This window comes from Alligator mississippiensis, chromosome 3 (assembly GCF_030867095.1).
Source record: "Alligator mississippiensis isolate rAllMis1 chromosome 3, rAllMis1, whole genome shotgun sequence".
Taxonomy (NCBI): domain Eukaryota; kingdom Metazoa; phylum Chordata; order Crocodylia; family Alligatoridae; genus Alligator; species Alligator mississippiensis.
The window spans coordinates 3,022,396-3,047,967 of NC_081826.1; the positions used below are offsets into that span (position 1 = coordinate 3,022,396).

Here is a 25,572-nt window from a genome sequence, read left to right on the forward strand (position 1 = left end):
TTGTATGAGGGGAAACAGAGAGCTACTGAGTGACGTGACAAAGACCATGGTGAGACTGTGGCAGAGCTGGGAGTAGAGCCCGTGTTTCAAGGCTAGTGTTGGATGCCAAGTCTAGAAGACTGGGGAACTGCATTGCAGTCTGGCTGCATTTAATGTAGTGCTCGGACCAGCGCAGTAGGAAAAACAAAAACTCTCGTGTTGGCGACTTGGACTATGAGGTGAAGAGCTGCCTGTTTAAATTTGCAGACAACACCAAAATTTGGGGTGAGGCGGGCACGCTAGAAGGGAAGGACAGATTACAGCAGGACCTGAACAGGTTATAGGAGTGAACAAATGAAAATAGGATGGGATTCAATACTGACAAGGGCAGGGTGCTGCACTTGGGCAGTAGGAACCAGCAGCATACCTATAGGTTGGGGAACTCCCTTCTCAAAAGCACAGTGGCAGAAAGAGATCTTGGAGTCATTATTGACTCCAAGATGAACATGGGCTGACAATGCGAGAACACGGTCAGTACAGTGAACCGTACCTTGTCTTGCAACCACAGAGGCATCACAAGCAGGGCCAAGGAGGTGATCCTCCCCCTCTATGCGACACTGGTCAGGCTGCAGTTGGAGTACTGCATCCAGCTCTGGGCGCTGCACTTCAGGAGGGATGTGGACAGCATGGAGAGGGTTCAGAGGAGGGCCACCCGCATGATCCAGGGACAGCAGGGCAGGCCCTATGAGGAGAGGCTATGGGACCTGAACCTGTTCAGCCTTCACAAGAGAAGACTGAGGGGGGACCTGGTGGCCATCTATAAAAACTTACTAGGGGGGGACCAGCGGGGTTTGGTAGAGACCTTGCTTTCCCGAGCGCCTCCTGGAGTAACAAGGAATAATGGCCATAAGTTGCTAGAGAGTAGGTTTAGACTAGACATTAGAAGGCACTACTTCATTGTCAGGGCGGCTAGGATCTGGAACCAACTTCCAAGGGAAGTGGTGATGGCTCCTACCCTGGGGGTCTTTAAAAGGAGGCTCGATGTTTACCTGGATGGGGTCATTTGAGCCCAGTTCTCTCTCTTGCCCCGGGCAGGGGGTCAGACTAGCAGATCTATTAGGTCCCTTCCAACCCTACAACTATGAATCAGCCCAAAATGGTAGAGGTAAGGAAAAAGCTTGGCCACCCATTTCCTACATGCCCTGTCCACACAGCACAGGTATAAGAGACAAAGTGTTGTTCAGAGGACAGGCTGCAGCACTGTTCCAAGCCAAGGCATCCCCCTAGCTCAGCACCTGCCTCAAAGTTGTCTTAGCATGGCAAGGAAACGTTGGCTTTTAGAGGGCACTGGGGAGCGGGCAGCTTATGATCTCCACGTCTATTTTGGTTCTACATGTAGCACATGTATCTGGGTGGGCATTTAGTGTGATGTATGCAAAGTGGTGCAGGGGGCTGGTTTAGGAGCTTACCCACTGTTTCGGGTACATGCCTAATTCTATCACGAAGATTAAACAGTGCTGTTATAGCAGCACCATCCCTGCCTTAGCCCCATGTGGCACGGGATTCCTTTAGGGTTTATGGAACTGGGCTTATTTAGTCTAGAGAAGAGAAGACTCGGAGGGGATTTAATAACAGCCTTCAACTCCCTGCAGGGGGGTTGCAAAGAGGGTGGAGCTGGGCTGTTCTCAGTGGGAACAGATGACAGGACAAAGAGCAATGGGCTCCAGTTGCAGCAAGGGAGGTTTAGGTTGAATATTAGGAAAAAAAAAAAAAAACTCACTAGGAGGGCAGTAAAGCACTGGAACAAGCTTCCTAGAGAGGTTGTGGGATCTCTATCCTTGGCAGTTTTTAAAGCCCGGCTGGACAAAGCCTTGGCTGGGATGATGTAGTTGGGGCTGGTCCTGCTTTGAGCAGGGGTTTGGACTAGATGTGACCTCCTGAGCTCCCTTCAACGCTCGTTTTCTACGATTTTATCTATTAGCTCCTCTGCGGGGCTTGCTTGCTGCTGCATTTCACCCGCTGGCCCAGTGAGCACATCCAGCCTGTACAGCCTCGCTTGCTCATAGCAGAGATGACAGCTTGCTGCAGCGTCTTCCCAAAGCTGCCCCTGTGGGCATGCCACACCCCTGATCACAACTGGGCTGCATCTCCTCCAAGAACTACCTTGCTTCTTTCATCCCCAATGATTTTCCTCTCTTCCCACCACCCCACAGCTGGCTCTGTTAAGACACAAAGCTTGTGCTGACTGTGGAGAACAGCAAGGCCCACATACCCTGGCGGCTTCCTGCGCAATCTGCAGCTGAGTGAGGAAGTCGTCCTGGGCGTGGATGAGCGTGACTTTCTCAAAGACGCACTCCTGCACCTGGGCAATCATCAGGTGCACCAGCATATTGAGGGAGGGGGCACTCATGTCCAGGCTGGGTGCGTTGGAGAAGTTCTCCTTCAGGTAGTTGAATGCACCTGCATAAAGGGAAGAGGCTGGAGAGAAATGCTCCTCAGCATCCCTCTGTTACCATTTGGGAGTCAAGGGAGGAAGTGGCCGTGTCTGTATCAGTGAGACTAGTGGGTTTAGGGGAGCAGCATTCCCTAGGTACAAATATGCCCATCACTTCACTCTGGGGTGCTCTCATCTCATGACTCCACAAAAGAGGGGAATCCATGATAGCACCAAGGGGAGTGCGTCCACTCCTCTTTGGCGGTGATATATGCGCAGCAAAGAGGACTCATTGCACATGTGTCCCACAGCCAAAAGGGTGCAGCTGCTGCCCCTTGCTGTGATCCTGCAGGCAACCAAGCTCTGAAATCAGCAGCAGAGGAAGAGAGGGGATGATCCCCTGGGCTCCAGTGCTGCATGGAAGCAGAGCTTGAGTTGCTACCAGCCACTCATCCCCTCCTGTCCCTTGCTGCCAAAATCAGAGCGGGGAGGAGGGAGAGGAAGAGTGACACTATCTTCACATTAAAAACAGGTCCTGCTATAGTGGGGGAGCTACAGGTCAGGAGTGGGCAGTCTGGGGTGCACGCTACACAAACCTCTCAAGTCTCTTGGGGTAACAAGCAGTGACACTGTCCCAATTTCCCCCTGAAAACTGAACACACTAGCGCAGCTCCCAGCAGCCGACGTACCAGCTGCCTTCTGAAAGGCGTCGATGGCCCGATCAACCCCCTGTAGTGTGGTGCGGTCCTGGCGTGCCCCGATCTGGGTGTGCAGAGCCCCGATGTTGAAAAGCACACTGCCCTTCTCGAATGCCAGGGCACGCTGATGGGATGGGACTCCTGTCAGCGAGTCGTACCTGGACAAGCAGAGGTGAGGAGAAACACCACTGAGTTAGTCGTGGGCTGATGTGCTTGGGATACATCCAGGGTGCAACTTAATGTGGCGAGAGGGGAAAAAGTTTTCAACACAACGGAGAGAGTGAGTGGGGGAAGGATACCACCACCTCTGTGAATGCTCATTGTGGTAGAAGGGCCAGTCAAACAGAGTGGGGACTGGAGATTTCCATGATGAATCATTCAGACAGGAACAAAGTCATGGTGCAACGTTGCACCGGGCAGCCTGCACCTCTCTACCTGCCAAACCCAGGAGCTGCCAAGCAAGATTTGGCAGGAATCAGCAGGTCTCTGCTCCTTTGCTGATCATCATGCCCAGAGCTTGGTTGCTCTGGGCTCAGGGCGTAGTCACGTTCGGCTCACCTAGGAACAGGCATTGCATGTGCTCGGATCACGTTTTGCTCTGACTGTGTGCGACTCCCAGCCAAGACTCACAAGGCATTTGCAAACAGGGATTAGCCTGCAGCGCTGAACAAGGCAGGCAAGTATTACAGCCCCATTCTGCAGCCCTCAGTTAAGTGGATTAAAGCATCTTGCTCAAGACCACATGAAACCACAGTGCTGGGACCAGGACTGGGATTCAGATCTCCTCACTGATAGGGCCTGTTTTTACCAACAAGGACAGGCAGGAAGAAGCAGATCTTCAGGTTGTTACAGCCTGGAGTTCCGTCTCCATTCAGCTCTAGACCCACTCAAACTAGCGATAATAAAAAGCACATGCATACACTTTTAGAGGACAGAACAGAAAAAAAACTTCACTAACCAGTGGAAGAAGACTCCCAGGTTTTTACTGGGAGGGAAGAACCGATTGTCGAGAAAGTAGAGCTGGTTGTAATACTCCATGAGAAGCTCCAGCCCCGCCTCGTTCCGGCTGGGTGTTCGCATGGCCTGTGCAAGAGTAGGGAGAGAGTCAAATGGAGACAGGAAGTCTTGGCCTTTAAACACTGAGGGGTGAAGAAGAGGCAGGAGCACCAACAGTTACCAGACACTCATGCCTAGCCATTTCTTAAGAACCACTTTAGCTATGTGGAAGTCTTAAAAATGAGTGTGAAAAAGTGCATGGGTGGTGGCTTTGGCATAGAGGGATGAATTTCATCCACAATTCAGGATAGGAGGTGCTGAATGAGGCAGGGGATGGGTGGAAAAAAACAGCATGCGGTCATGCAGCATGTGACTACCAAAATACAGACATATGTACGACCTGAATGAACCAGGGTTTGTTGGTGACCTCAATTCCAAAACGCCCTAAATGTGGAGGGCTTAACTTTTGGGGCTTATCTTTCTTGCAGCATAGATGATTTTTGGATATAATCATATACACCCAGAGGTGACATCACTCAACTCACATGAAAATCGGAGATCATGGGAAAGGCAGCAAGACAGAAGCACAGTTCCAGGTCATTTCATTAGGGCTAAGCTTAGCAAGCTGAAAGCCAGTGGTGTTTTACTGCACCCTAGTTCTTCCAACAATGCTAGCCTTGCAAAGCTTGAGGAAAAACCAGGAAATCTGGTCAAATCTAGGTGTGGGGAGCACCTCCTGTTGGCTTCAAGCAGCAGTTTCAAAAAACAAATGGTAACAGACATGCGATGGAGTTCCATTACAAACGGGTAGCTCAAACGAGCGGTCCTTTCCAGATTTCTCTAAGACTGCGCTTCTCACCGCCCTGTTGCAATTTGCTGAAAACTCATGATCACAGGGTGGTTTTTTGGTTAAGTAGTTTGGACCCTCCCCCTACATCCCATTTTAATTATTCCCCATTATGGCCCCAATCCTGTGGATGGAGCCATTGCATCTGCCTAATTCCAGTGATGTCGGGGGGCTGCAGAGAAAACACTTAGACGACCTCAATTATAGGACAGGGCCTTAAGAATTCCTTCTCTCTCCATTCAGAAAGGAAAAAGATGCAACTAGAAAGTTAAGACTTATTAGATCTACTTGCAAGGGGAGGGTAAGAGTTCCCTTACAAAGCCTATTCTACGCTTCCTTTTAGCCAACGTTACTTTCACTTTTTGCCGAGGACACAACGGTCATTTACTCTTGCCCTGGGGATGAGTTATAATTCATTAAACAATAATGACAGATTGCTCAGCTTTTATTGCTGTGCAATCCTAGGTTAGCAGGGCATTAAGAGACTCCATTACACTGCAGCGAAGCTGTCATTTTATGAGTTAGACTATTTTGTAAAGTATAAACTGCCGCTTCAGTGTTTTACGGTATGCTTCAGGAATCCAGTACCTCAAAGATACAAAGCAATACTGGGGAGGCGTGAAAGAGAAGTGGAAAGGGGACTCCTAGAAAAGTTAACGGCTTGTAAAGCAGTGTCTTCTGAGGCAGTCAAGGCAGGGAGGTGCACAAACCTGCCGCAGCTCCATGAACTCTCTGATTTCCTTGTCAAACAAAGCTCCATCCTCCCCGTAGTGTTCGCAGATGAAATCCTGTGCAGAAGAAAATAAATGCATATACTGGGTTAGTAGTGTGCCCACTGAATGATTTTCACAGGGGACTCGCCACCCACCGAGCGAATGAACGTCTGCCTTTTGTAGATACGCACCACGCCGTGCTAGGAGACAGCTCTGCATGCTCGACATGTGTTTCTAACCAAGTCACACTCGGGCAAAGGAGCTATGGGAAAGCAGCTGGACTCCCAATACCAACACACATAGGATAGTTTCATATTTTTTCCACAGCTTTTATCACCTCCAGGCCTCGCAAAACTCTATCACTCACTGATTTACGTGCAAGGCCTTACAGTCAGGCAATATAAGCAATGAGAACATTCAGAGCTTCCCATATTTAGATTCCCCTCCAGCCATATTTATTCAAGGCCACAGCTGGCCCACATCACACACAGCAACCCGAATGACTCCAATGGGCTTACCCTCAATGGTACCATCAGGTCCAATTCCTTCGTCTCCTTCAGTCCCAGAGGAATCATAGGCACGCTGATAGCTTCACTGAAAGAATGAGATATGTGAGCAATTGGGAGACAGTCACTACCTTGTAAGTGAGAGAGAGCCCTCTTGCTTCAGGAATAAAGGGACCAGAAAGACAGGGCATTGCATGTCAGCTAAGGTGCAGTGGGATGGTTTCAAACAGCTTGCTCAAAAGCAGCCTGCGCTGCCTGGTGTCAGGCATGAGATAAATCTGATCCCGTGAGGGCCTCTCTTTTATGGGATTCTCTTGCTTCAATAGCAGAGCAAATATTTCACGTTAGAGCCTCTGGAGTCCGTGGCTGTATTTCACAACCGTGCTGATTCTGCTCCATCAAAATCGAAGGCAAAACCCGCATCTGACTTCGCTGAGCCCAGGTCTCAAGGGAGTAGAAAGAAGTCAGACAAGTGAACGAACTGAACCCATGTCAGAAACAGCTTTCTACTTTGGAGTGGTGTGGGACGCATTCCCAAGCCCTGCCACTTATTTGCTCCCAGAGCAATATATTTTATGATGAAAGGACTGTGCAGTTAGGGTCAAGCTTCTGCCCCTGATAGTCAGGGCTGGATGACAAACCTGAAAACCTTGATGCTGGGAATTTTGGATTCTGCATTACCAGGTTTGGAAGTTTTCAACTCCAACGATTTGATACCATTTATCTCACAGATACAGGTCCCAAAGCAGCACACACCGCTATAATCCCGTTCACTTGATCAGGAGTTAAATATTTCCCATTTACAACAGCTACAAGTACAGAATCAGGACCAACAGACCTTGGATCAATGGGTTTGGGATACATCTGTGCAAAGTACTAAATAGGCCACAGCCATGGGTCTTTTGAACCATTCAGGGAGGGAGATTTAGAAGAAAGATCCCACTACAGGTGAGAAAGTCCAGAGGAATAGAGAAGCCACCAGCCCTTATCAGCACACACACAGCTGCGTCTGTGATGGGCACTATGTGGTTAGAGGATCACTGCCCTGCAAAACCACCATTTCCCCCATGTACCTGTCACCGTTTGTTTATTTGGGAACTTATCTAATCCTCTTCACAGGCCTTGTCAGCATATAACCATCTATTCAGCCTCCCAGAGGAGTGGTTCAAAGAGACAGGAGAGGCTAGTGGAGAGAGATGTGGGAGGGGAGGGGAAGGTCACGCGGGGTCAGAACGATTACAGACGGGGTTTAGACAACAACAGGTTCTGTAACCCAGGTCTCTCATTAACACCAGGAGTTTATCAGCTGTTTCTGAAATATCACAGGCTAGTGGAAAAAAAAAATGGAGGGCAGGCGTGGAAAGCCAGCATCCATTTGTTTGGTCTGTTCCTATTTACCCAGTCCCTGAATCAATGGCTTCACAAGAGCTATAATTAGCAGGGAAAAGTGGTTATCGCTTTTTCTCTAATGAGATTTCAGCCTGGGACAAATGCGCTGAGTAAACAAAGAGGGTTTGTTCGGTTTGCGGGGGTTTTTTATAACTACAGTAAACAGGGCCATTGGAGACAGTGACAAAAGCTGGGAGCTGGGCACTTTCAGTATGGGACCCTGCATAATTCAGAGAGCTGGGGATCATCTGTCCCCATGGCTGGTGAGTACTGAGGACAGGATTCGAAAAGAGCCAGCAATCCTTACGTACTCCAAGGAGCTTTTAGGCAAAGAACCTGTATAGAAGAGCTCTTCACCAGGTAAACAGCCACCTTGCAAAAGAAGTAATGAGAGAAAAGGATGCAGAATTAGGGCTGCCCACTAAGGAAAAGGGGAAATGCCAAGCTCCAGAGAGTCAACCCCAGGATTCAGTAGGATGGGCCGTGCTTCCTTACTCCTCTCCATCTAGCTCCTTTCCAGCCCCTCAGGTCTATGAATCTAGCTTTGGTTCCCTCTAAAATCGCACACAGGTACGATACCCAGTCAGAAGCAGGGGGGAAGGCTGCCATTTTATTCATGAATGGCAAAACTGAGTCACCGAGGAAGCAGCTCATGCTTTACCATTTTTACACCCTGCAAGAGGGTCACACGTCTCCTCCCTTTTGCTGCAGAAATGTAACTATCCTCTATCAAGAAAGAACAGGAGGGATTAAGAGAGCTGTGCAGACAGCTTTGCAGGGCAGTGAGGGAGTGCATTTCAAGCTTCGAATCTGCTGCGACATCTCTGGTAGTTTCACCTCGGGGGGTTTCCCTTTTCACCCAGACAAACAGCTCTGCTGAGAGGTCCCAGCATGTCAGCTTGCTGCTGGCTACCATGATAGGATTACTGCTCCTGTGAGTCAAGTGGATGAGGTTGCTGGGTTTAGCATTTCAAAGCAACAGCGTGCTTCAATTAATAAAAGGTCTGGCCTCTAAAAACAAAACAAAAAAATCAGATGGGGAAATAAAAGCAAGTGAATAATCTACTTCACAAGAAGCAGAGCAGCAAAAACAGGCAGCCAGGCACCTCAAGGGCAATGCTTTTAATTACTCTCATTAAATACCCAAGCTTCACCTGCAGTACAGATCACACTTGAGGGAAATTTGATCTTGCAGCCTCTCTGGTTCAAAGGGAGACATTAAATCTACTCCTGCATCAGCCCTCTTGTACTTGGAAAACAACATCCAAGAAAGTGCTCTACGGATGTTAGCCAAGAAACCTCTGGGTTAGCTCACTGATTTTACAGCTGGAACAATCCCGGCAGAGAAAATAAGAGGTAACAAAGCAGGTCATCTGAACAGCTGATCCTGCCCTGCAATCTCTGAACATCTAGCTCTGTGCTCCGAGTGTTGCAGAGTGCTTTCTGAAGGAACAGATCCTGATTAGCTTAGAAAAACAAGGCAACAGCTTGACCAAGCAAACAGATGCATGGCAGGAGCAGTGGGAGTAAGGGACCCTCCGATACAGCCCTGGGCTCAGCTTCTCCAGATGCAATCCCTTCGGGAGGCAGAGCGCCAGTCCATGAGCAGACCATCGCTTGACCTAGGTAGCTGGATAATTAAAATCTAACCACAGACTTCCTCCACAACTAGGCCTTCAACGCCTCCCCTGAAGAATCTACAGGATAACGAGGTCTCTCCATGGCTTTCCAGGACAGGAGACCCCAATTTCCATTGTATACAACTACTGAGGCCTTCAGCAGACCAAGTTTACTGCTAAATGGGTTGTTACATCAGGCCCATTCCCACAGTGGAAATCAATCAGTGTATAGGTAGATGTGTCTTTGACTGCTCTCTCCATTCCTTCAGACCACAGCACTGTAGTGGCTCTCTCACTCAGCCCAGAGACCTCTGCACAACCTACCTGTCATTCTGGTACACATCCATGCAGCTGTTCAGCTCCTCTAGTTCCTCCTTCAGTAACTGCAGGTTGGAGTTAACGTAGCTGAGCTCCAAGGCTACTGTTTCCTTTACTTTGTGGTTACTGGTGGCTCTGAAAATACAAAAACACAAGGCAGGCCATGCTTGTCATCAGGTATTCAGTTAAATGTGTACAGGGCTAGGATAGGGTCTCCCTTCCTCATCCCATGAAAGGTCCCATCCAAAACGGTAGGCCAGCGGTCTACAGAGCAACTTTTGGTGGTCCGATAAGCGAAAAAAATCTGAAGGATAGGAGGTGGAGAATGGGAGATGTTAAGCGGTCAATAGGACAAAAGCCAATCATCTACCATGTTAAAACCACAAGCCTTCAGGACCCAGTATACAAACACCATCTCACATGCATGTAGGCCATTTCAGAGCCTCAGAGGACTTTCCAAAATACAGTGGTGAGCCAGGAAAGTCATTTTTCCATTTTACAGACTGAAAATGGGAGATAAGATTTGAAGTTATCTAGATAATGTATTCCAGCTCTAAACTATGCTCATACGAGTTCTTTCTAACATCCAATCTCTAATCCTTATTGCAATGTAAATCCACTACTTCTTGTCCTATCCCCTGTGAATAGAGAACAGTGGATCATCATCCTTTTTATAACAACTTTTTTTTTTTTTTTTGTATTTATTGGAGGACTTTCCCTTCCATCTTCTCTTTTCTAGACTAAGTAGACTAAACAGTTCCTCATACATAATAGACCTTTTATCATCCTTACTGCTCTTTGGACAATATCTTTCTCAAAGAGGCGGTGCCCCAAACTGGGCACGCTATCCAGTACTAATGAGGCCCTCATCTGGAGTAGCGGATGAATCACTTCCTGCGACTTACAGGACAATCCTGTTCATATATCCAAGTGTGGTATTAGCTTTTTGCAACAAGTTTACTCATTATTGTTGACTCATATCCAGCTTGTGATCCACTATAACCCCAAGATCCCTTTTTGCAGTGTTGTAGCTGAGCCAATCATTCCCTATTTTCTGTCCAATGTGCAGGGCTTTATATTTGTTTTTATGAAATATCATCTAATTTCAGGACACGTCTTCTACAGAGCCTGCCACCCCACCCATCTTAGTCTCATCCACACATTTACTAAGGACACATTCATTTCCATCCTGCAGTCATGAATTTTTAATTGTACCAGACACAGGACAGACCTCTGGCGAATACCACTTGACATCTCCCCCAGTTTAGCACGGAGCCATTGATAACCACACTTTGAGCATGACAATTATAAGACTACAAGAGACCTCAAGGGTTGTCCAGTTGAAGCTATGCACATGTCCTATTCCTAAACCATCCCTGATCAATGCTTAGCCAATCTCCTCCTGGAAACCTTCAATGAAGGAATTTCACAAAATTTCCTGGGCAGTCCACTCCACTGCCTTACTGCCAGACAAGATCCTAGTCTATACCCAACTGGTTGTGCACCTACCTTACAAAAGCTTCATTTAGACCGTCTCTCCTAAGCTTACATAGGAGGATCCCATGGGAGATTGAACCAACAGCCTTACAAAAGTTGAGGCAGATGGCATTTGCTGGTCACCTCCCATCCACAAGGCCTGTCACCTCATCACAGACACAAATGAGGCATGACTTGATCTCAGCAAGTTTGTGCTGGCTATTACCTGTCACTTTGATATGCTCCGAGGGCTTAGAGATGATAGGTTGATATGTTCTAGTAGCTTTCTGGGGAGTGAAGCCAAACTGGCCCCCTGTAACTTCCCCCTAGGGTTCCCCTTTGTGCCTCTCTTTCCAAAAAGAAAGCAAACGATGGCCCTTTTCCAACACCCGGGAATCTCACCTGACCTCCAGGAGTTTTCAGAGAAGATGGACATGGCTCTACAATCACTTCAGCCAATTCCCTCGAGTACTGTAGAGCAAATCTTATTCAGACATATCTATCAGTAAATAATGTAAATTCTCTCTAGTTCTTTCTCTCCTCCAGATTGAGTGTCTCCTCCCCTGCCCTCCATACTAATTATCTAATAATGGGCCTTTATTGTGAAGACCGTATCAAATACTTCAGCTTCTTTTCTTTCATTCAGTATCTGCTTCCCCTCCCAGCTCAGTAAGAGGCCGACACTTCCCCTGGCTTTTAGATGCAACTCATTTATAGATGCCTTTTGTTACTTTTAATGTGCTTTTCTAGCTGCAATTGGCTCTTCTGATTTTCTCTCTTTCTGTTTGCCCTCATTGCTATGAAGCACAGTTTCAAAATTCTCTAAAAACTTTTTTGCCACTGTTGACAGTAGATTGAAAGAAAGGTGATAATGAGAAAGGACCAGGAGACTGAAAGCCAAAATAAGGACAGATGGACAGGATTGCTCCCGAAGAGGTACAGGCCACGTCCTTCACTTTGGTTGCTCTTAGGAAATAATTATCTCTGGCAACAGCTGGAGCATATAGCACTTTGACGTCAGTCTCCTGAACTGCTCTGCTACAGGCAGCAACACTGAACAAGCTGCTCTCAGACAGCTTTTGAGTGAGACTGCAAATATGAACTCAAAATTGAGAATATTTGATTTATAAGACAAACACACACGAGCACTGGTATTCATCTCCACGGGACTATCAGAATTCCAGTGTGGTCCAAGTGCCATATTTGCTTCAAGATGTAGTGGGGGGGGGACAAGGTAACCCTATCCAAAATGTTAACTCTTGCATTTCCTGACACATTGAAAGTTATGCCTCCTTACTTCTGCACTGTGCTGGGTTTGAACATGGTGACAGGATACAGATGCCCTGGGACAGGGGATGCAAGAGGCCCTTGACAGAACCAGACAATGAGGGCTGGAAGGAGCCTCAGGAGGTCACATCTAGTCCAACCCCTGCTCCAAGTAGGACCAGCCCCAACTCCGTCATCCCAGACAGGTTTATCTAGCCAGGTTTTGGAAACCTCCAAGGATGGAGATTTGACCACCTCTCTAGGTAACCCGCTGCAGTGCTTCACTATCTTCCTAGTGAGAAAGTTTATAAGGCAGGATGATGACATTCTTGTGAACTGTTCATGCTTTCCAAACCTTGCTCTGAATAAGGAATTTGTAGTTTCATTGTGGGGTTTCCTATCATGCTCATCACTGCAGTAGCTTAGTGCTTCACAGTTAGTCCTCTTTCATAACTCCCTTGTTAGATAAGGGCGTGTTACCATCCCTACTGCAGAAATGGTAAACTGTGCCGCAGAGGGTTTATGGCTAAAAGTGTCTAGTAGTTGTGGGTACTCAGTTTGATGTGCCCAAGACCTGATTTTTCAGAGTGCTGACCCCTGGATAGCAATATCTAAGTCAAATGCCCAGCTCCCATTGCGTTTTGAAGCCCTGAGAATATCTACGAGTCGGACTTCAGCGGGCATCCGGACTGTGAGGATCATCACACATGAGACACCAACATCATGCCCAATATTGTGCACAAACTTTGGGGTAAAGGTTGGGCTCTGCTCCATGGCTACAATCCCCAATACGCTCCTTTCTCTTTCTGCAATGACCTTCTTTATTCACTAAAAGGCTTCCAACCTCTGCAGCAAATGAAAGCAGGTTCCTATAGACCAACGCCTCCCTCCCTACACAATCACAGATATGGGCCTTTCCTCCAACCAGCTCTATCCCATGCCATGAAGGCCTTTGGGGTGAGGGGAGAAACACGGACTGTGTCTGTAGACATATCAATGGGATAGGATATGGTCAACCACTGAAACCTACTTGCCAAAGTCTATAATACGACGACACATGACTACCACCTGGTACAACTCATCTGCTTTCTTTTGGCAAATAGACATTTTTAGATAAACTGTGCAAGAAATGGAGCTGCTGGAGACTACAACAAACCAGCCTCCCACAGGGTAGCATGCTAACGCCGATCCCTTTTAACATATATATCAATGACCAACCCATACAGAGTAATATGAGGAGCTTCATATATGCTGATGAGAAAGGACTTAAACCTTCTGTGGCTCAGTTTACCACCTCTGCACAAGACAAAGACTTTCCCACTATCAGGAACAGATGGATATACATGCTGAGCAACCTCAGATGTCTACAATAAGAACCAGCTTCATACAAACCCTACCACAATGAAGCCTAACAGAAATTAAACATCATCTCAAATGCAATCCCACTGACAAATCACCCGAACCCCGTGTACTTGGGGAGGGGTGTCATTGGACCAAAAACTTACTTACCTTCAAAGCACAAGTAGAGAAGATGAAAGGGAAAGTCAGTGCCTGCACCAGCATACTTTGAAAGTTGGTCGCCTCAAAGTGGGGAATGAACCCAGCTACATTACAAACCACTCCTATTGCCTCGTGTTACTCTACTGTAGAGTATGCATGTCCAGTCTGGGAACGATCAGTTCATGCCAACAAAACAGACCCAGTTCTAAATGACGGGTGTCGTGAAATAACAGGATGTCTAAAGGCAACACCAAAGAATAGCCTGTATTTCACAGATTCATAGATGCTTGGGTTGGAAGGGACCTTAGCAGATCATCGAGTCTGACCCCCTGCCCTGGGCAGGAAAGAGTGCTGGGGTCAGACGACCCCAGCCAGGTGCATGTCCAGTCTCCTCTTAAAGACTACCAAAGTAGGGGAAGGAGAGAGCACCACCTCCCTTGGAAGCCCGTTCCAGATTTTGGCAACTCTTACTGTAAAGAACTTCCCCCGATGTCTAACCTAAATCTCCATCAGTTTGTGGCCATTGTTCCTAGTGATTCCAAGGAGTGCCCTGGTAAACAGAGCATCTCCTATTCCTTGCTGTCGCCCACTGATGTATTTGTAGGTGGCCATAAGATCCCCTCTCAGTCTTCTCTTGCGGAGGCTAAAAAGATCCAGGGCCCTAAATCTCTCCTTGTAGGGTTTTGCCTGCAGGCACCCAACCATATGAGTGGCCCTCCTCTGAATCCTCTTGAGGTTATCCACATCCCTCTTGAAGTGTGCCACTCAAAAACTGGACACAGTACTCCAGTTGAGGCGTGACCGGTGCCGCATGGAGGAGAAGTATCACCTCCTTGGACCTGTTTGTGATGCATCTGCTAATGCACGATAAAGTGTGGTTAGCTTTACTGATTGCTTCATCACATTGACAACTCACATTTATCTTGGAGTCAACAGTGACTCCAAGATCCCTTTCATCTGCTGTGAAGGTCCTCCCTCAGCCTGTAAGCATGCTGGTGCTTCCTTCTTCCTAGATGCAGCACTGTGCACTTGTCCTTGTTGAACTGCATCCTATTCTGTTCTGCCCATTTTTCCAGCCTGTCCAGATCTGCCTGGACTCGTTCCCTACACTCTGGTGAGTTAACTTTACCCCGTAATTTGGTATCATCTGCAAATCTGGACAGAGTGCTTTCCACGCCCTCATCCAAGTCACTGAAGACATTGAACAGCACTGGTCCAAGGACTGAGCCTTGTGGGACTCCACTGCCCACATCTTTCCAGGCTGATACTGACCCATCCACCACCACTCTCTGGGTGTGACCCCGAAGCCCTTTGCTGGCTGGCATTGCACCACCTGATATCGGAAGAAAGGCAGAGAGTCAAAAAGAAAGGATCACGGCAGAAGGATTACGCCAGGCATCTACTGTACGGTCACAAAGAAGTAACTAAATGGCTTAAAATGCTAATGAGTGTTGTGACTACTGTTGCACCACTGGACTCGAGGGCTGATAGGACATGACTGAGATTATGGAAGGAAAGTTTACATGCAATCAGGTGCTCTGAAGAGGACTTGAAGCCCCAGAAGAACCTTCCAAGAGAGCGGATATTGACCGGCTAACATGGCAATGCCTGAATCGCCTGAGCACGCAAACTGGAAGATCAAACATGAATATGACCAGATGGGGCTACTGTAATGACACGGATAGACGCGGGTATGGTGAAGTGCAGGCTATGGAGCACATGCTCGTTTGCTGACCCCTTGGTGAGACCTGTATGAAGGAGTACCTCACTGCAGCAATGGGAAGAGCCATTGCTTGTGCATGCTTCTGGAAAAATCATCTAGTTTATGAGGACACGAGAAGAACTCCACAGCATTACACACAAGAGATCAGCTTCTCTTCTTTCAGACTTATGGCCTCATTCACTGCCCATCCTGTGACCTGAGCAAGACTAGGACCTTGCATGAGTTCATCACTCGACTAAAGGGGAAGACTGGCAAGTCTGGAGATGGGAGTGAAGGTGTGTGGTGTTAAGGCCAGCATAATTGGCTCATGTGGGACAGAACCATCACTCTAATAAAGGCTCAAATAGTATTAGTGTCGTAGCAATGAGGGCCCAGGGAAGGTGTAAGAAGTAGGATCTGTTTATTGGACCAACCATGTATTTGGATGCAAGGTGTCCAGAGGAAGGGCATTTTTTAATCTCTCACCTACACAGCTGCTCCAGTCAAAGGCATTCACAAACAAGCCCCCGAATAGGAAAGGTTCTGCTTTTCCTGTGCAAACAGCAACCCGGTTGCAGCAGACGCCTGTTGTGTGGCTGCCCGTATCAGCCTCCCGCTGACTGCCCTGCTTTCCATCCCCTTTATTTCACGTCAGGAGATGTAAACATGATGGATTGATTTCAGCTGCAGCAAGTCGCCTGCTCCGATGAGACAACTTCTCAGGCTGATTATGGCCTTCTTATCTGCTTAGAAAGAAACCCGGGAGAGATAACCCAATGGCAGCGGAAAGCTATTGTCTGCTGAAATGTGTTGTAGCCTCTCACACTAAATCACGCGGTGCCTCTTTTCAACGGAGCGCAGTGAAAAATAAAAAAGCAGAATGGCCGGACCCTGAGCCTGACTCAGGTTGAAGCTTTTTCTAGTCTGGAAAGTTGGCTGGTTTCAGTAAAAGACAAAAAAACTCCCAAGGGGCAGAGGTCTCACGTACACCACCATCTCTTCAAGTCTTTACTCACTGCAATCCATTACCCTGGACTGATGGCAGGTTACTCAGCCTAATTTCCCTTTTAAATATGGGAGCATTGCTAGCTTTCCCCACAGCAATCGCCTGGAATTTCCCCCGTATTCTGATTTTCGTTTTTTAGACAAGAGGTTCAAAGCATTCCCCGCCTGCTCCTTTTTAAACCTCCTCCACAACTGCGATGGAATTACCCCCTGTACGCTATGAACACATCATCCTGCTTCTTTCCTGGTGCAGCAGAGAAGTATTTATTGAGCATTTCTTCCTCGTTAGCCTCACGGTAATTCTACCCACATGCCTCATACTGGACCTCATGCTACTGCTCAGATTTTGTCTGGTTCTGACCCATTTAAAAGAAGTTTTACTCAAGAGCCTCAACTGGCCACAGATCTTTCTTTGATATCTCTTTAGCTCCCCATATAAGCTGCCTGCATTTTCAAACAGCTGACTCAATCTCTTTGTATGCATGTGTGAGACATCAGGATTGCTGTTTTATTTCCAATCTGAAGCAGAATGTTTTTTTAACCTAGGAATCCTTCCTCTCTGGCTGCAGAGCTGTGTGTTTGTGTGCACGAGCACGAGGAAATGACTCTTAAAAAAAAAAGAAAAAAAATGCACCGATTCTCTCCCACTGTATTTTGCTGCTTTAAAAAAAGGGCAGTAACCCCAGACACATGCACGGCTGGTCAGAATCAGATTCTGCGTGCACATAAATGAAGTTAGTTGGGGAACAGAAGTGACTCAAAACCCCAGTACCCCGTGTTTTGCCTTTGGGACTGGGCAAGTGCTCCTGAAAAGGTAAAATTCACCCATAAAGGAAGCCTGTGCACTACTGATGGAATTCAAGCGGCATCCAGGCTTCACGCTACCCCCGCCCTGTGGAGGAGTCAAGTGTGACCTAATGAGGATCTTGCACCACCGAGTCTTGATCCATCTATTTGCCAAGTTATCAAGTGTTTGCTTAGCTAACTTTGTACAAACAGATATTAAAAAAAATACTGCTTATTGGAGACATTTGTACCTTCCTGACTGCTTTGCTGAGCCAACAGTATTTGAACAAGGAGGGAAAGGACTCCCCGTATTTAACTGCCCGGTCCCATTTGTTTTTCTAGCAAATAAAGCTGCTCAGCAAACACAGCTTGTGGTTTATGTTAAACATCATTTATCACTGCTTCTTGGGGAAAGAGGAGCAATGCTCTGGACAGATCTTCTTAAAAAAAAGACTAGGAATTTGGTCCGTTAACCGGTGACCAGGACTCAGTGAAAGCTGTAAACCCTGCCTGAGAGCAAACACCTTCAATATAAGTCACAGTTTCCTTTGCCAACACTTTGCCTTGATGGCTCCAGCAACGCTGATGCAAATTCTCAGTGCAGCCCAGGTCCAGAAGTCTCTCTGGGAAAAGGCCATCACTAGGGCTCTGCAAGTTTCACTATGCTTTGCAATACGTCAGGTGCTTCTGAAGGGGGGTTGCAAAGAGGATGGAGCTGGGCTGGTCTCAGTGGGGGCAGATGACAGGACAAGGAGCAATGGGCTCAAGCTGCAGCAAGGGAAGTTGAGGTTGGATATTAGGAAAATCTGTCTCACCAGGAGGGAGTAAAACACTGGAATGGGCTAACAAGAGAAGGGTGGACTCTCCATCCTTGGAGGTTTTGAAGAAACCAAAGCCCTGGCTGGGATGACATAGTTGGGGCTGGTCCTGCTTTGAGCAGGGGTTGGACTAGATGTGACCTCCCGAGGTCCATTCAACTCTCATTTTCTATAATTCTATGAATCAGCTGTTGCTTTTCTCTAAAACAACGGGCCATTCATTTCTGCCTATTTCAGATTACAACCTTTGCTCAAAACAGATTCATGGAAGGGAGAGCTACCACAGTAAACGCTGCTCAAAAGCACAAATCCAAATGCTTTTCACCATCTAAAGAAAGAGGGCTGCTTCAAGACATTTTCCTTTCGGACAGTGGGATATTCCTTCTACTCCCCAGCAGTGTAATTAAGTCTCTGGTGTTTTGCCCTGCATTCCTTCCAGCCCCCTTACACTCTTTTTGCACTGCACTGGATTTAAAGATGCTTACTTTAGGAAAAGGAGGGAAAATTACTTGCCACCCACATAGAAAACAGGTATCATTTGATTCGTGCTGTTTACACCAAAAATCATAGCCAGGCACATTCCTGCTGACATAGCGCATTTCTCCTTGGCTTTGGAAAGCAGACCCATGTGCAACAGCACGCATTGGGATTTCAAGCCCTTTTTAATTAGATGAGGCATTACAGTGCTATGGGTCATAAGATTCTAAAACAATAAGGGGCAGCCTTAATCATCTATATCACTCCTGTACCCTTTTCAGCAATACTGCACTGCCGAGTGCCAAGAAGCACCAAGGAATGAACGCAGAAACAGCTTGTATTCCCATCCCCATTCTCGCATCAGGTCTTCGTTAACGGATCAAAGAAAGTGATTCTTCCCCTCTATTTGGCATTGGTTTGGCCACATCTGGAGTCCTGTGGCCAGTTTTGGGCCCTGCACTACAAAAAGGATGTAGACAAGTTGGAGCGAGTCCAGTGGAGGGCAATGAAAATGGTTGTGTGACTGGGGGACATGACTTATGAGGAGAGGCTGAAGGAACTGGGATAATTTAGTCTGGAGAAGAGAAAACCTTTAATAGCAGTCTTCACCTCCCTGCAGGGGGGTTGCAAAGAGGATGGAGCTGGACTCTTCTCTGTGGGGGCAGATGACAGGACAAGGAGCAATGGGCTCCAGTTGCAGCAAGGGTGGTTGAAGTTTGATATTAGGAAGAACATTCTCACTAGGAGGGTAGTAAAGCACTGGGACAGGTTACCCAGAGAGGTGGTGGAGTCTCCATCCTTGGAGATTCATAGATTTCATAAACGTTAGGGCTGGAAGGGACCTTGCAAGATCTTCGAGTCCAGCCCCCCGCCCCAGGGGCAGGAAGTCAGCAGGGGTCATAGGATCCCAGCAAGGTAAACATCCAAAGGTCTCTTGAAGGTGTTCAAAATAGGTGCTTGAACCACCTCCGGCAGCAGGCAAATCCAGACCTTGGGGGCTCGGACAGTAACGAAGTTCTTCCTTACGTCCAGCCTGAAACAGTCGTGGAGGACTTTGTGACCGTTTGACCTTGTCATCCCTTGGGGTGCTCTGGTGAACAGACGTTCCTCCAGATCCCGGTGATCACCCCTTATAAACTTATAGGTGGCCACCAGATCCCCCCTGAGCCTGTGCTTTTCCAGGCTGAAGAGTCCCATAGCTCTCAGCCTCTCATCATAAGGTCTGTTATCCTGCCCTCTGATCATGCGCGTGGCTCTCCTCTGGACTCTCTCAAGCTAATCCACGTCCTTCTTGAATTGCGGAGCCCAAAACTGGATGCAGTACTCCAGCCGCAGCCTCACCAAGGCCGAGTGCAACCAGCGAATGACGTCTTGGGATTTGCTTGAGAAGCATCTATGGATGCAAGCCAGCATTTTGCTCACTTTAATAGCTGCAGCATCATATTGAATGCTCATGTTCATCTTGTGGTCAATCCTGACCCCCAAGTCCCTTTCGTCCATAGTGCTAGCCAGCGTAGCACTGCCAAGCCTATAAGCATGCTGCAGGCTTTTCCTCCCGAGGTGGAGAACCTGGCATTTTTCGGTGTTAAACACCATCAGGTTCTCATCCGCCCATTTCCTGACCCTGTCAAGCTCTAACTGGATCGCCCTCCTGTCCTTAGATGTGGATGCTTTACCCCAGTTTGATGTCGCCAGAGAACTTGGCCAGCCTGCTTCCGACACCGGTGTCCACATCATTAATGAAGAAGTTAAACAGTGTAGGCCCAAGGACAGAGCCTTGAGGGACCCCACTGGTGACCGTGCACCAAGACGATTGACTTCCGTCAACCACCATCGCCTGGGTCTGGCCACAGAGCCAATTCCCCAGCCAGCGGATTGTGGTGAGGCCGAGGCCACAGTTAGCCAGTTTTGCTAAGAGGTGATCATGGGTTACCAGATGGAAGGCTTTTCTGAAGTCAAGATATATGACATCAATCTCATCTCCCTTGTCCAGGTGATAGGTCACCTGGTCATAGAAGAAAATGAGATTGGTCAAGCAAGACCTACCCGCAACAAACCCATGCTGGCTATCCCTCATGATGTTGCCATCAGCCAGTCTGTTAAGAACGGTCTCTTTGATAATCTTTTCTAAGACCTTCCCCAGGATAGAGGTCAGGCTGATAGGCCTGTAGTTTGCTGGATCCACTTTCTTCCCTTTCTTGAAGATAGGTACCAAATTGGCCTTCTTCCAGTCTTCGGGCACTACACCAGAGCACCAGGGGCTGAGCTACGATGCTTGCCAGCTTCTTGAGTACCCTGGGGTGTAAGGTGTCTGTGCCGGCTGACTTGAAAGTATCCAGCCTTCAACCTGGAAGGTATCTGGGTTTTGAAGACCTGGTTAGACAAAGCCCTGGCTGTGATGATGTAGTTGGGGCTGCTCCTGCTTTGAGCAGGTTGTTGGATTAGATGACCTCTGAGGTCCCTTCACACCCTCATTTCTATGCTATTTAACACAAAATGGGCGCATCTACATGCGCGCTTTAATGAGCAACAGCCTATTTTACCGAAAAACTGAAGTGTCACATAAAAAGCCACGCAATTACACTAATGCGTAATAAGATAGGCTACTGTGCCTTAAGCATCACTAAAACGTATGATTTCAGTACTGTGCATTAGGGCAACTTAATGTGCATTTATTTGGTGCCTCACACTGGAGGTATTACAAGCAATCTGGCACAGTTAGCTGATGACATCAAACTATGTGGGGGGGGGGGGGGGGGTGGTCACGCTCGAAGACAGGCTGGCAACAGAGGCTGACCTGGACAGGCTTATGAAGTTGGTAGACCTCAACTTGATGTTATTTAATACACAGAAATGTAAAGTGCTCCATCTGGGGAGAAATAACCCACAACACGCTTACAGGCTCTGCTTGTCAGCACCACAACTGAATGAGACCTGGGTGCCCGACTTGACAACAAAATGAACATAAGCCACCAATGCGATGCTGTAGCTGGCAGAGCTAATCAAACACTGGCACGCATCCCCCGAGGCATCTCAAGCAAAGCTAAGGATGTCATCCTCTGGCTTTACTCAGCCTTGGTGAGACTACAGCTGGAGTACTGTGTCCAGTTCTGGGCGCCGCACTTCAAGAAGGATGTGCAGAAGCTCGAGAGAGTCCAGAGGAAGGCCACATCCATGATTAGAGGCCTAGGGACCAAGACGTATAAGGAACAGCTGAGGGACTTCAGATTTTTCAGCCTTGAAAAGAGAAGGCTTGGGGAGGGGTGGGGACTTTATTTTAGCCTATAAATATATTAAGAGAGTACATCAGGGCTTGAAGGAGCATCTGTTCACCATGGCCCCCCAGGTGAGGACAAGAAATAATGGGCACAAAGTAACTTAAGATTGCTTCAGGCTACACGCAAGGAAAATCTTTACAAGTCAAGTGCTGAGAGTTTGGAACAGGCTGCCCCCAGAAGTGGTACAATCACCCACGCTGGCGATCTTCAAAAAACATCTCGACGCCCATATTGCTGGGATCGTTTGATCCCAGCAGTCTTTCCTACCCACGTGCAGGGGGATCTGGTCCCAATGAACTGTTAATTCCCTTCCAGCCCTTAACAACTAAAAACTATAATTAATGTGCATTAGAAAAAGCACATTAATGTACATGTAGATATGCCCAATGAATGCTCGTATACAAGGTATTTTCCACACTTTTAAAACAGTTTATCATAGCATACGACACACCTACACCTTCCTATCCTGCTGTATAGGCACAATATATGTAAGAGCTAAGAAATCTCTCACTTAAAATGCTTATGAAACCAAGATACCCATAAAAAACAGAATAGTACAACATACCAATATTTCACAATCAGTATCCCACATTGGCTGTGACTGGGTGCCTGTATTTAGAGCTAAACCCCAGGAAAAGAGACTATATTGTGTTTGTACGCTCTGCAACAGATAGCAAAGAGTTACCTGGCCTGAGTCTGTCCAAGCATAAGCATGCAATGGGCCAGCTCTCACCAGGGCTGACTTTAGTTCACCCACCGATAGTTAGCACACTGCATCTCCAAATACACGTGGTTACGCTTGAGCTCAGGTCTTTGTTCTATGTTGCCTTCCATTGTTCCACCCATCATAGAAACCAGTTTTGATTAATTTCCAGGATATTAAAACAACTGTTACTCAATAATGAGGTAAACATGCACGCTATTTTATAGAGAAAGGTCATTCCCTTGCAGATTATAGAATCCATCCCAAAGAGGCTTGCTGTCTAAAGGCACGGAGGAAGCTTGAATGAGCACAGAAAAGGGTACAACCATGGGACCTGGAATACTTTGAGGCCTGTCATTTCTTGGAAACTGAGACAGAAGAGCTTGTTCCATGTAACTGGGAAGATTCCTACAAGCTTATGGGACGAAATGGGAGAAGGCAGAGAAGCTAGAGTGGTAAGAGAAAGGGAGGTGGAACAGAAAGGGGTGTGTGCATGATTGAAAGCACAGATCTTAGTAAAACAGAGAGCTCTGACACTCAGAAGAAATGCCCATAATTTAAGGCCAGTGGTAAAGCATTAGCAGGATAGAAGCAAAGGAAAGGGTGATTATTCCTCTCCAGCTGGGGTCAGAAGTGAGAGAGAAGGGGAGTAAAACTTGGAACACCAAAAACGAAACTCACAGGGATAGGCCTTTTGTCCATCCTCTGTTGGAACAAAAGAGGGGGAAAAATTGAAGACAGTGGTAGTTCAGAATGAGGCTGTACTGGGTGCAAGGGAATGCAGACTATTTTGTGTTTTTAAATGAGATGCGATTAACCACAATCTGCCCTGGACCTTCAGGTAGCTGGTCAATTTTCTTCCTTACAAGTCAAGGATGCATCACTGCTTCCCACTAGAGAGGAGAATCAAACAGCCCAAAGTGACAGAAAGTAGCAGAGAATGACATCAGTGTGCCCAGGTGCTCATAGCAAGGGGCCATGCACTCACCGGAAGAGGTTCTCCGCTCCAGCTCTCATCCTCATCTCCTTGTTGATCTGCTGGTTGATCCGTGCGCGGCGGTGCTGCAGCTTGCTGCGCTGCGTCTGTGCAAAAGGGTCACAGCCCTGCTAAGAGAAAGGTGATCAGAATACATCCCATGATAGCACAGCACTTTTGCTGAAGCCCACCCTCCTTTCTATCCAAGCTTTGCCAGCTCCTTATTCAGGTCTGCTCTGGAGACTCACTGCAGCGCTATCTGTAGGCTGGCTGTTTGCAAGCAATGGAACACAAAACCCTCTGTTTCTTTTTCCCCTGGGCAAGATCACCTTCCCTTTGTATCTCAGCCTGTACCAAAGACAATACTCAAAAAAACACAGGTGAAGTGCCTCTTTAGTTCATAATACAACTCAAGCAGAGCTGCAGTCTCCTACTGCAGTATATTCTCAGGGCCCTCTTCTCTGTATTGGGCCTATATGTCAGGTCTGCTTCAGCTGTCCTAGTTATGCCAAACTATGGCTTCATTACAAAGACTTGCCCCCCCTTTGGCACTCTCCTCCACGATGCTGAAATGGAGTTTAACGACGGTGTTATGCCACACTGACTTTTATGACTACTTCCTTTACAGATGACCCAGGGTTTTACAAGAAGAGCTCCTTTCCAAGGCATTAGGGGATGGACAGAAAATGACGGATTTAGGATGCTGGGAGTCTCAAATCATAGGAACGCGCATAACTGCAGCCTGGATGCTAAAGACGTCGCTTCCCATAGGTGATGAATACTTGCGGTGCCTGCTGACATCGGTGTGATTGGAGCTTGCTCAACAGCTCTGAAAGTCAGGGCGTAGGTAAATGAGTTGCATTTAAACAGCACTTTTATTCTACCCTCCCAGACTTTGGTGGGTCAGAGCGTTCCCAGGCAGGGAATGAGTTAGGTGGTTAACCTTTGCGCTGGGAAATAACAGATGCTTGTCTCTTCGACCTTACAAGGGGGAAGCAAAGGAATGTTATAGGGGCTCCCAATGGAGGCACCGTCAAGAGGAGGTTCTCAGATTCCTCCACGGCACAAAGGCTTAACCCAGGCGAGAGGGATTTCTATTGTACAGGGAACAATTCAAAGAAGTAGTGAAATGCATTCCTGAGGAGCCCCACAGCCCTACAGAAAGGGCCTTTTCGGGGGGGGTGGAATGGCAGGGTGTGAGGCAGGGCAGCTGTTTTCACAGGGAGACCTCCGCCTCCGCTTTTCTTACCTTTGGGCAAGCAGTTGGCATCTGACCGTAGTGATGCCTCCCACCCCAGGCAGCTGAATGCTAATGTAAATGCAGGGTGAAGCTCACCCTGCTGCAAGGCTCGAGCTTTTTTGGGTCATCAGAAAGCATCTCTTGAGAAGCAGCACGACATCATTTGGAGGCTTTAAAAAAAGCAAAACTTGCTCCTCCCGCTCCTCTTCTCAGATGCTCTCAAGACCCCATTATCTTTCTACCTAGGTCAAAAGTATTACTCAAAACTACTTTTTGGAAGGACTGCTATTATAACCAGCTTACACAAGCTGACTGTGCAACACCGTCAACTGACTGCCCTTGTCTTTGCCCTCTGTGTCTCCATGCTGTGTGTTCACTCTCGCTTTCCCTTTGCCACCACCAAGTTTTAATAGGTGAGAAGCCAGGTTAGATACATGCATCTCAACAGTGATGTACTTTGATCCCAGGTCTGTTAAACTCAAATGGAGAAATCCTTAAGGGACTTCTTTTTCTCCTGCTCAAGGGAACTGCTGCTTGGAGAAGATCTCACTTATGAAATGTGATCATACCACTGCTGACACCTGCAAGCACTGCCTCTGCAAACCAAGGAGAGCTAGGATTTTATCTTAGTTGCAAAAGGAGAGGATACAGCTCTTGGCTCTTGTTCTGCACCTTATGATGCCAGGACTGATAAAACCCCAAGTCATGATTGCACTCAAAAAGTTCTCTGGACTTGAAACATTGCTTCTTCCATGTTTGCACACAAGTGTGACAAGAAATAGGACTTTTTTTTCTTTCAGAAGTGGTAAAATATTTGAGATGTTATTAGTCCAGACTAATAACTGG

The 25,572-nt window shown here is 47.5% G+C and overlaps 1 protein-coding gene across 5 annotated transcripts in view; it reads right to left on the reverse strand.

Moving 5' to 3' along the window:
* RHPN1 (rhophilin Rho GTPase binding protein 1) overlaps positions 1 to 25,572 on the reverse strand; it is a 61,143-nt gene that overhangs the window by 18,522 nt on the left and 17,049 nt on the right. For 3 of the 5 annotated variants that reach the window (XM_019481833.2, XM_014600780.3, XM_014600788.3), the window contains exons 2-8: positions 23,499 to 23,617; positions 9,506 to 9,634; positions 6,186 to 6,261; positions 5,665 to 5,742; positions 4,070 to 4,194; positions 3,103 to 3,269; positions 2,252 to 2,439 (exon numbers count right to left, since the gene is read on the reverse strand). In XM_019481833.2, the coding sequence (XP_019337378.1) occupies positions 2,252 to 2,439; positions 3,103 to 3,269; positions 4,070 to 4,194; positions 5,665 to 5,742; positions 6,186 to 6,261; positions 9,506 to 9,634; positions 23,499 to 23,617 (882 nt within the window). The remainder of the gene's footprint in view (positions 1 to 2,251; positions 2,440 to 3,102; positions 3,270 to 4,069; positions 4,195 to 5,664; positions 5,743 to 6,185; positions 6,262 to 9,505; positions 9,635 to 23,498; positions 23,618 to 25,572) is intronic. The other 2 variants (XM_059723693.1, XM_014600785.3) reach the window with 1 other exon arrangement.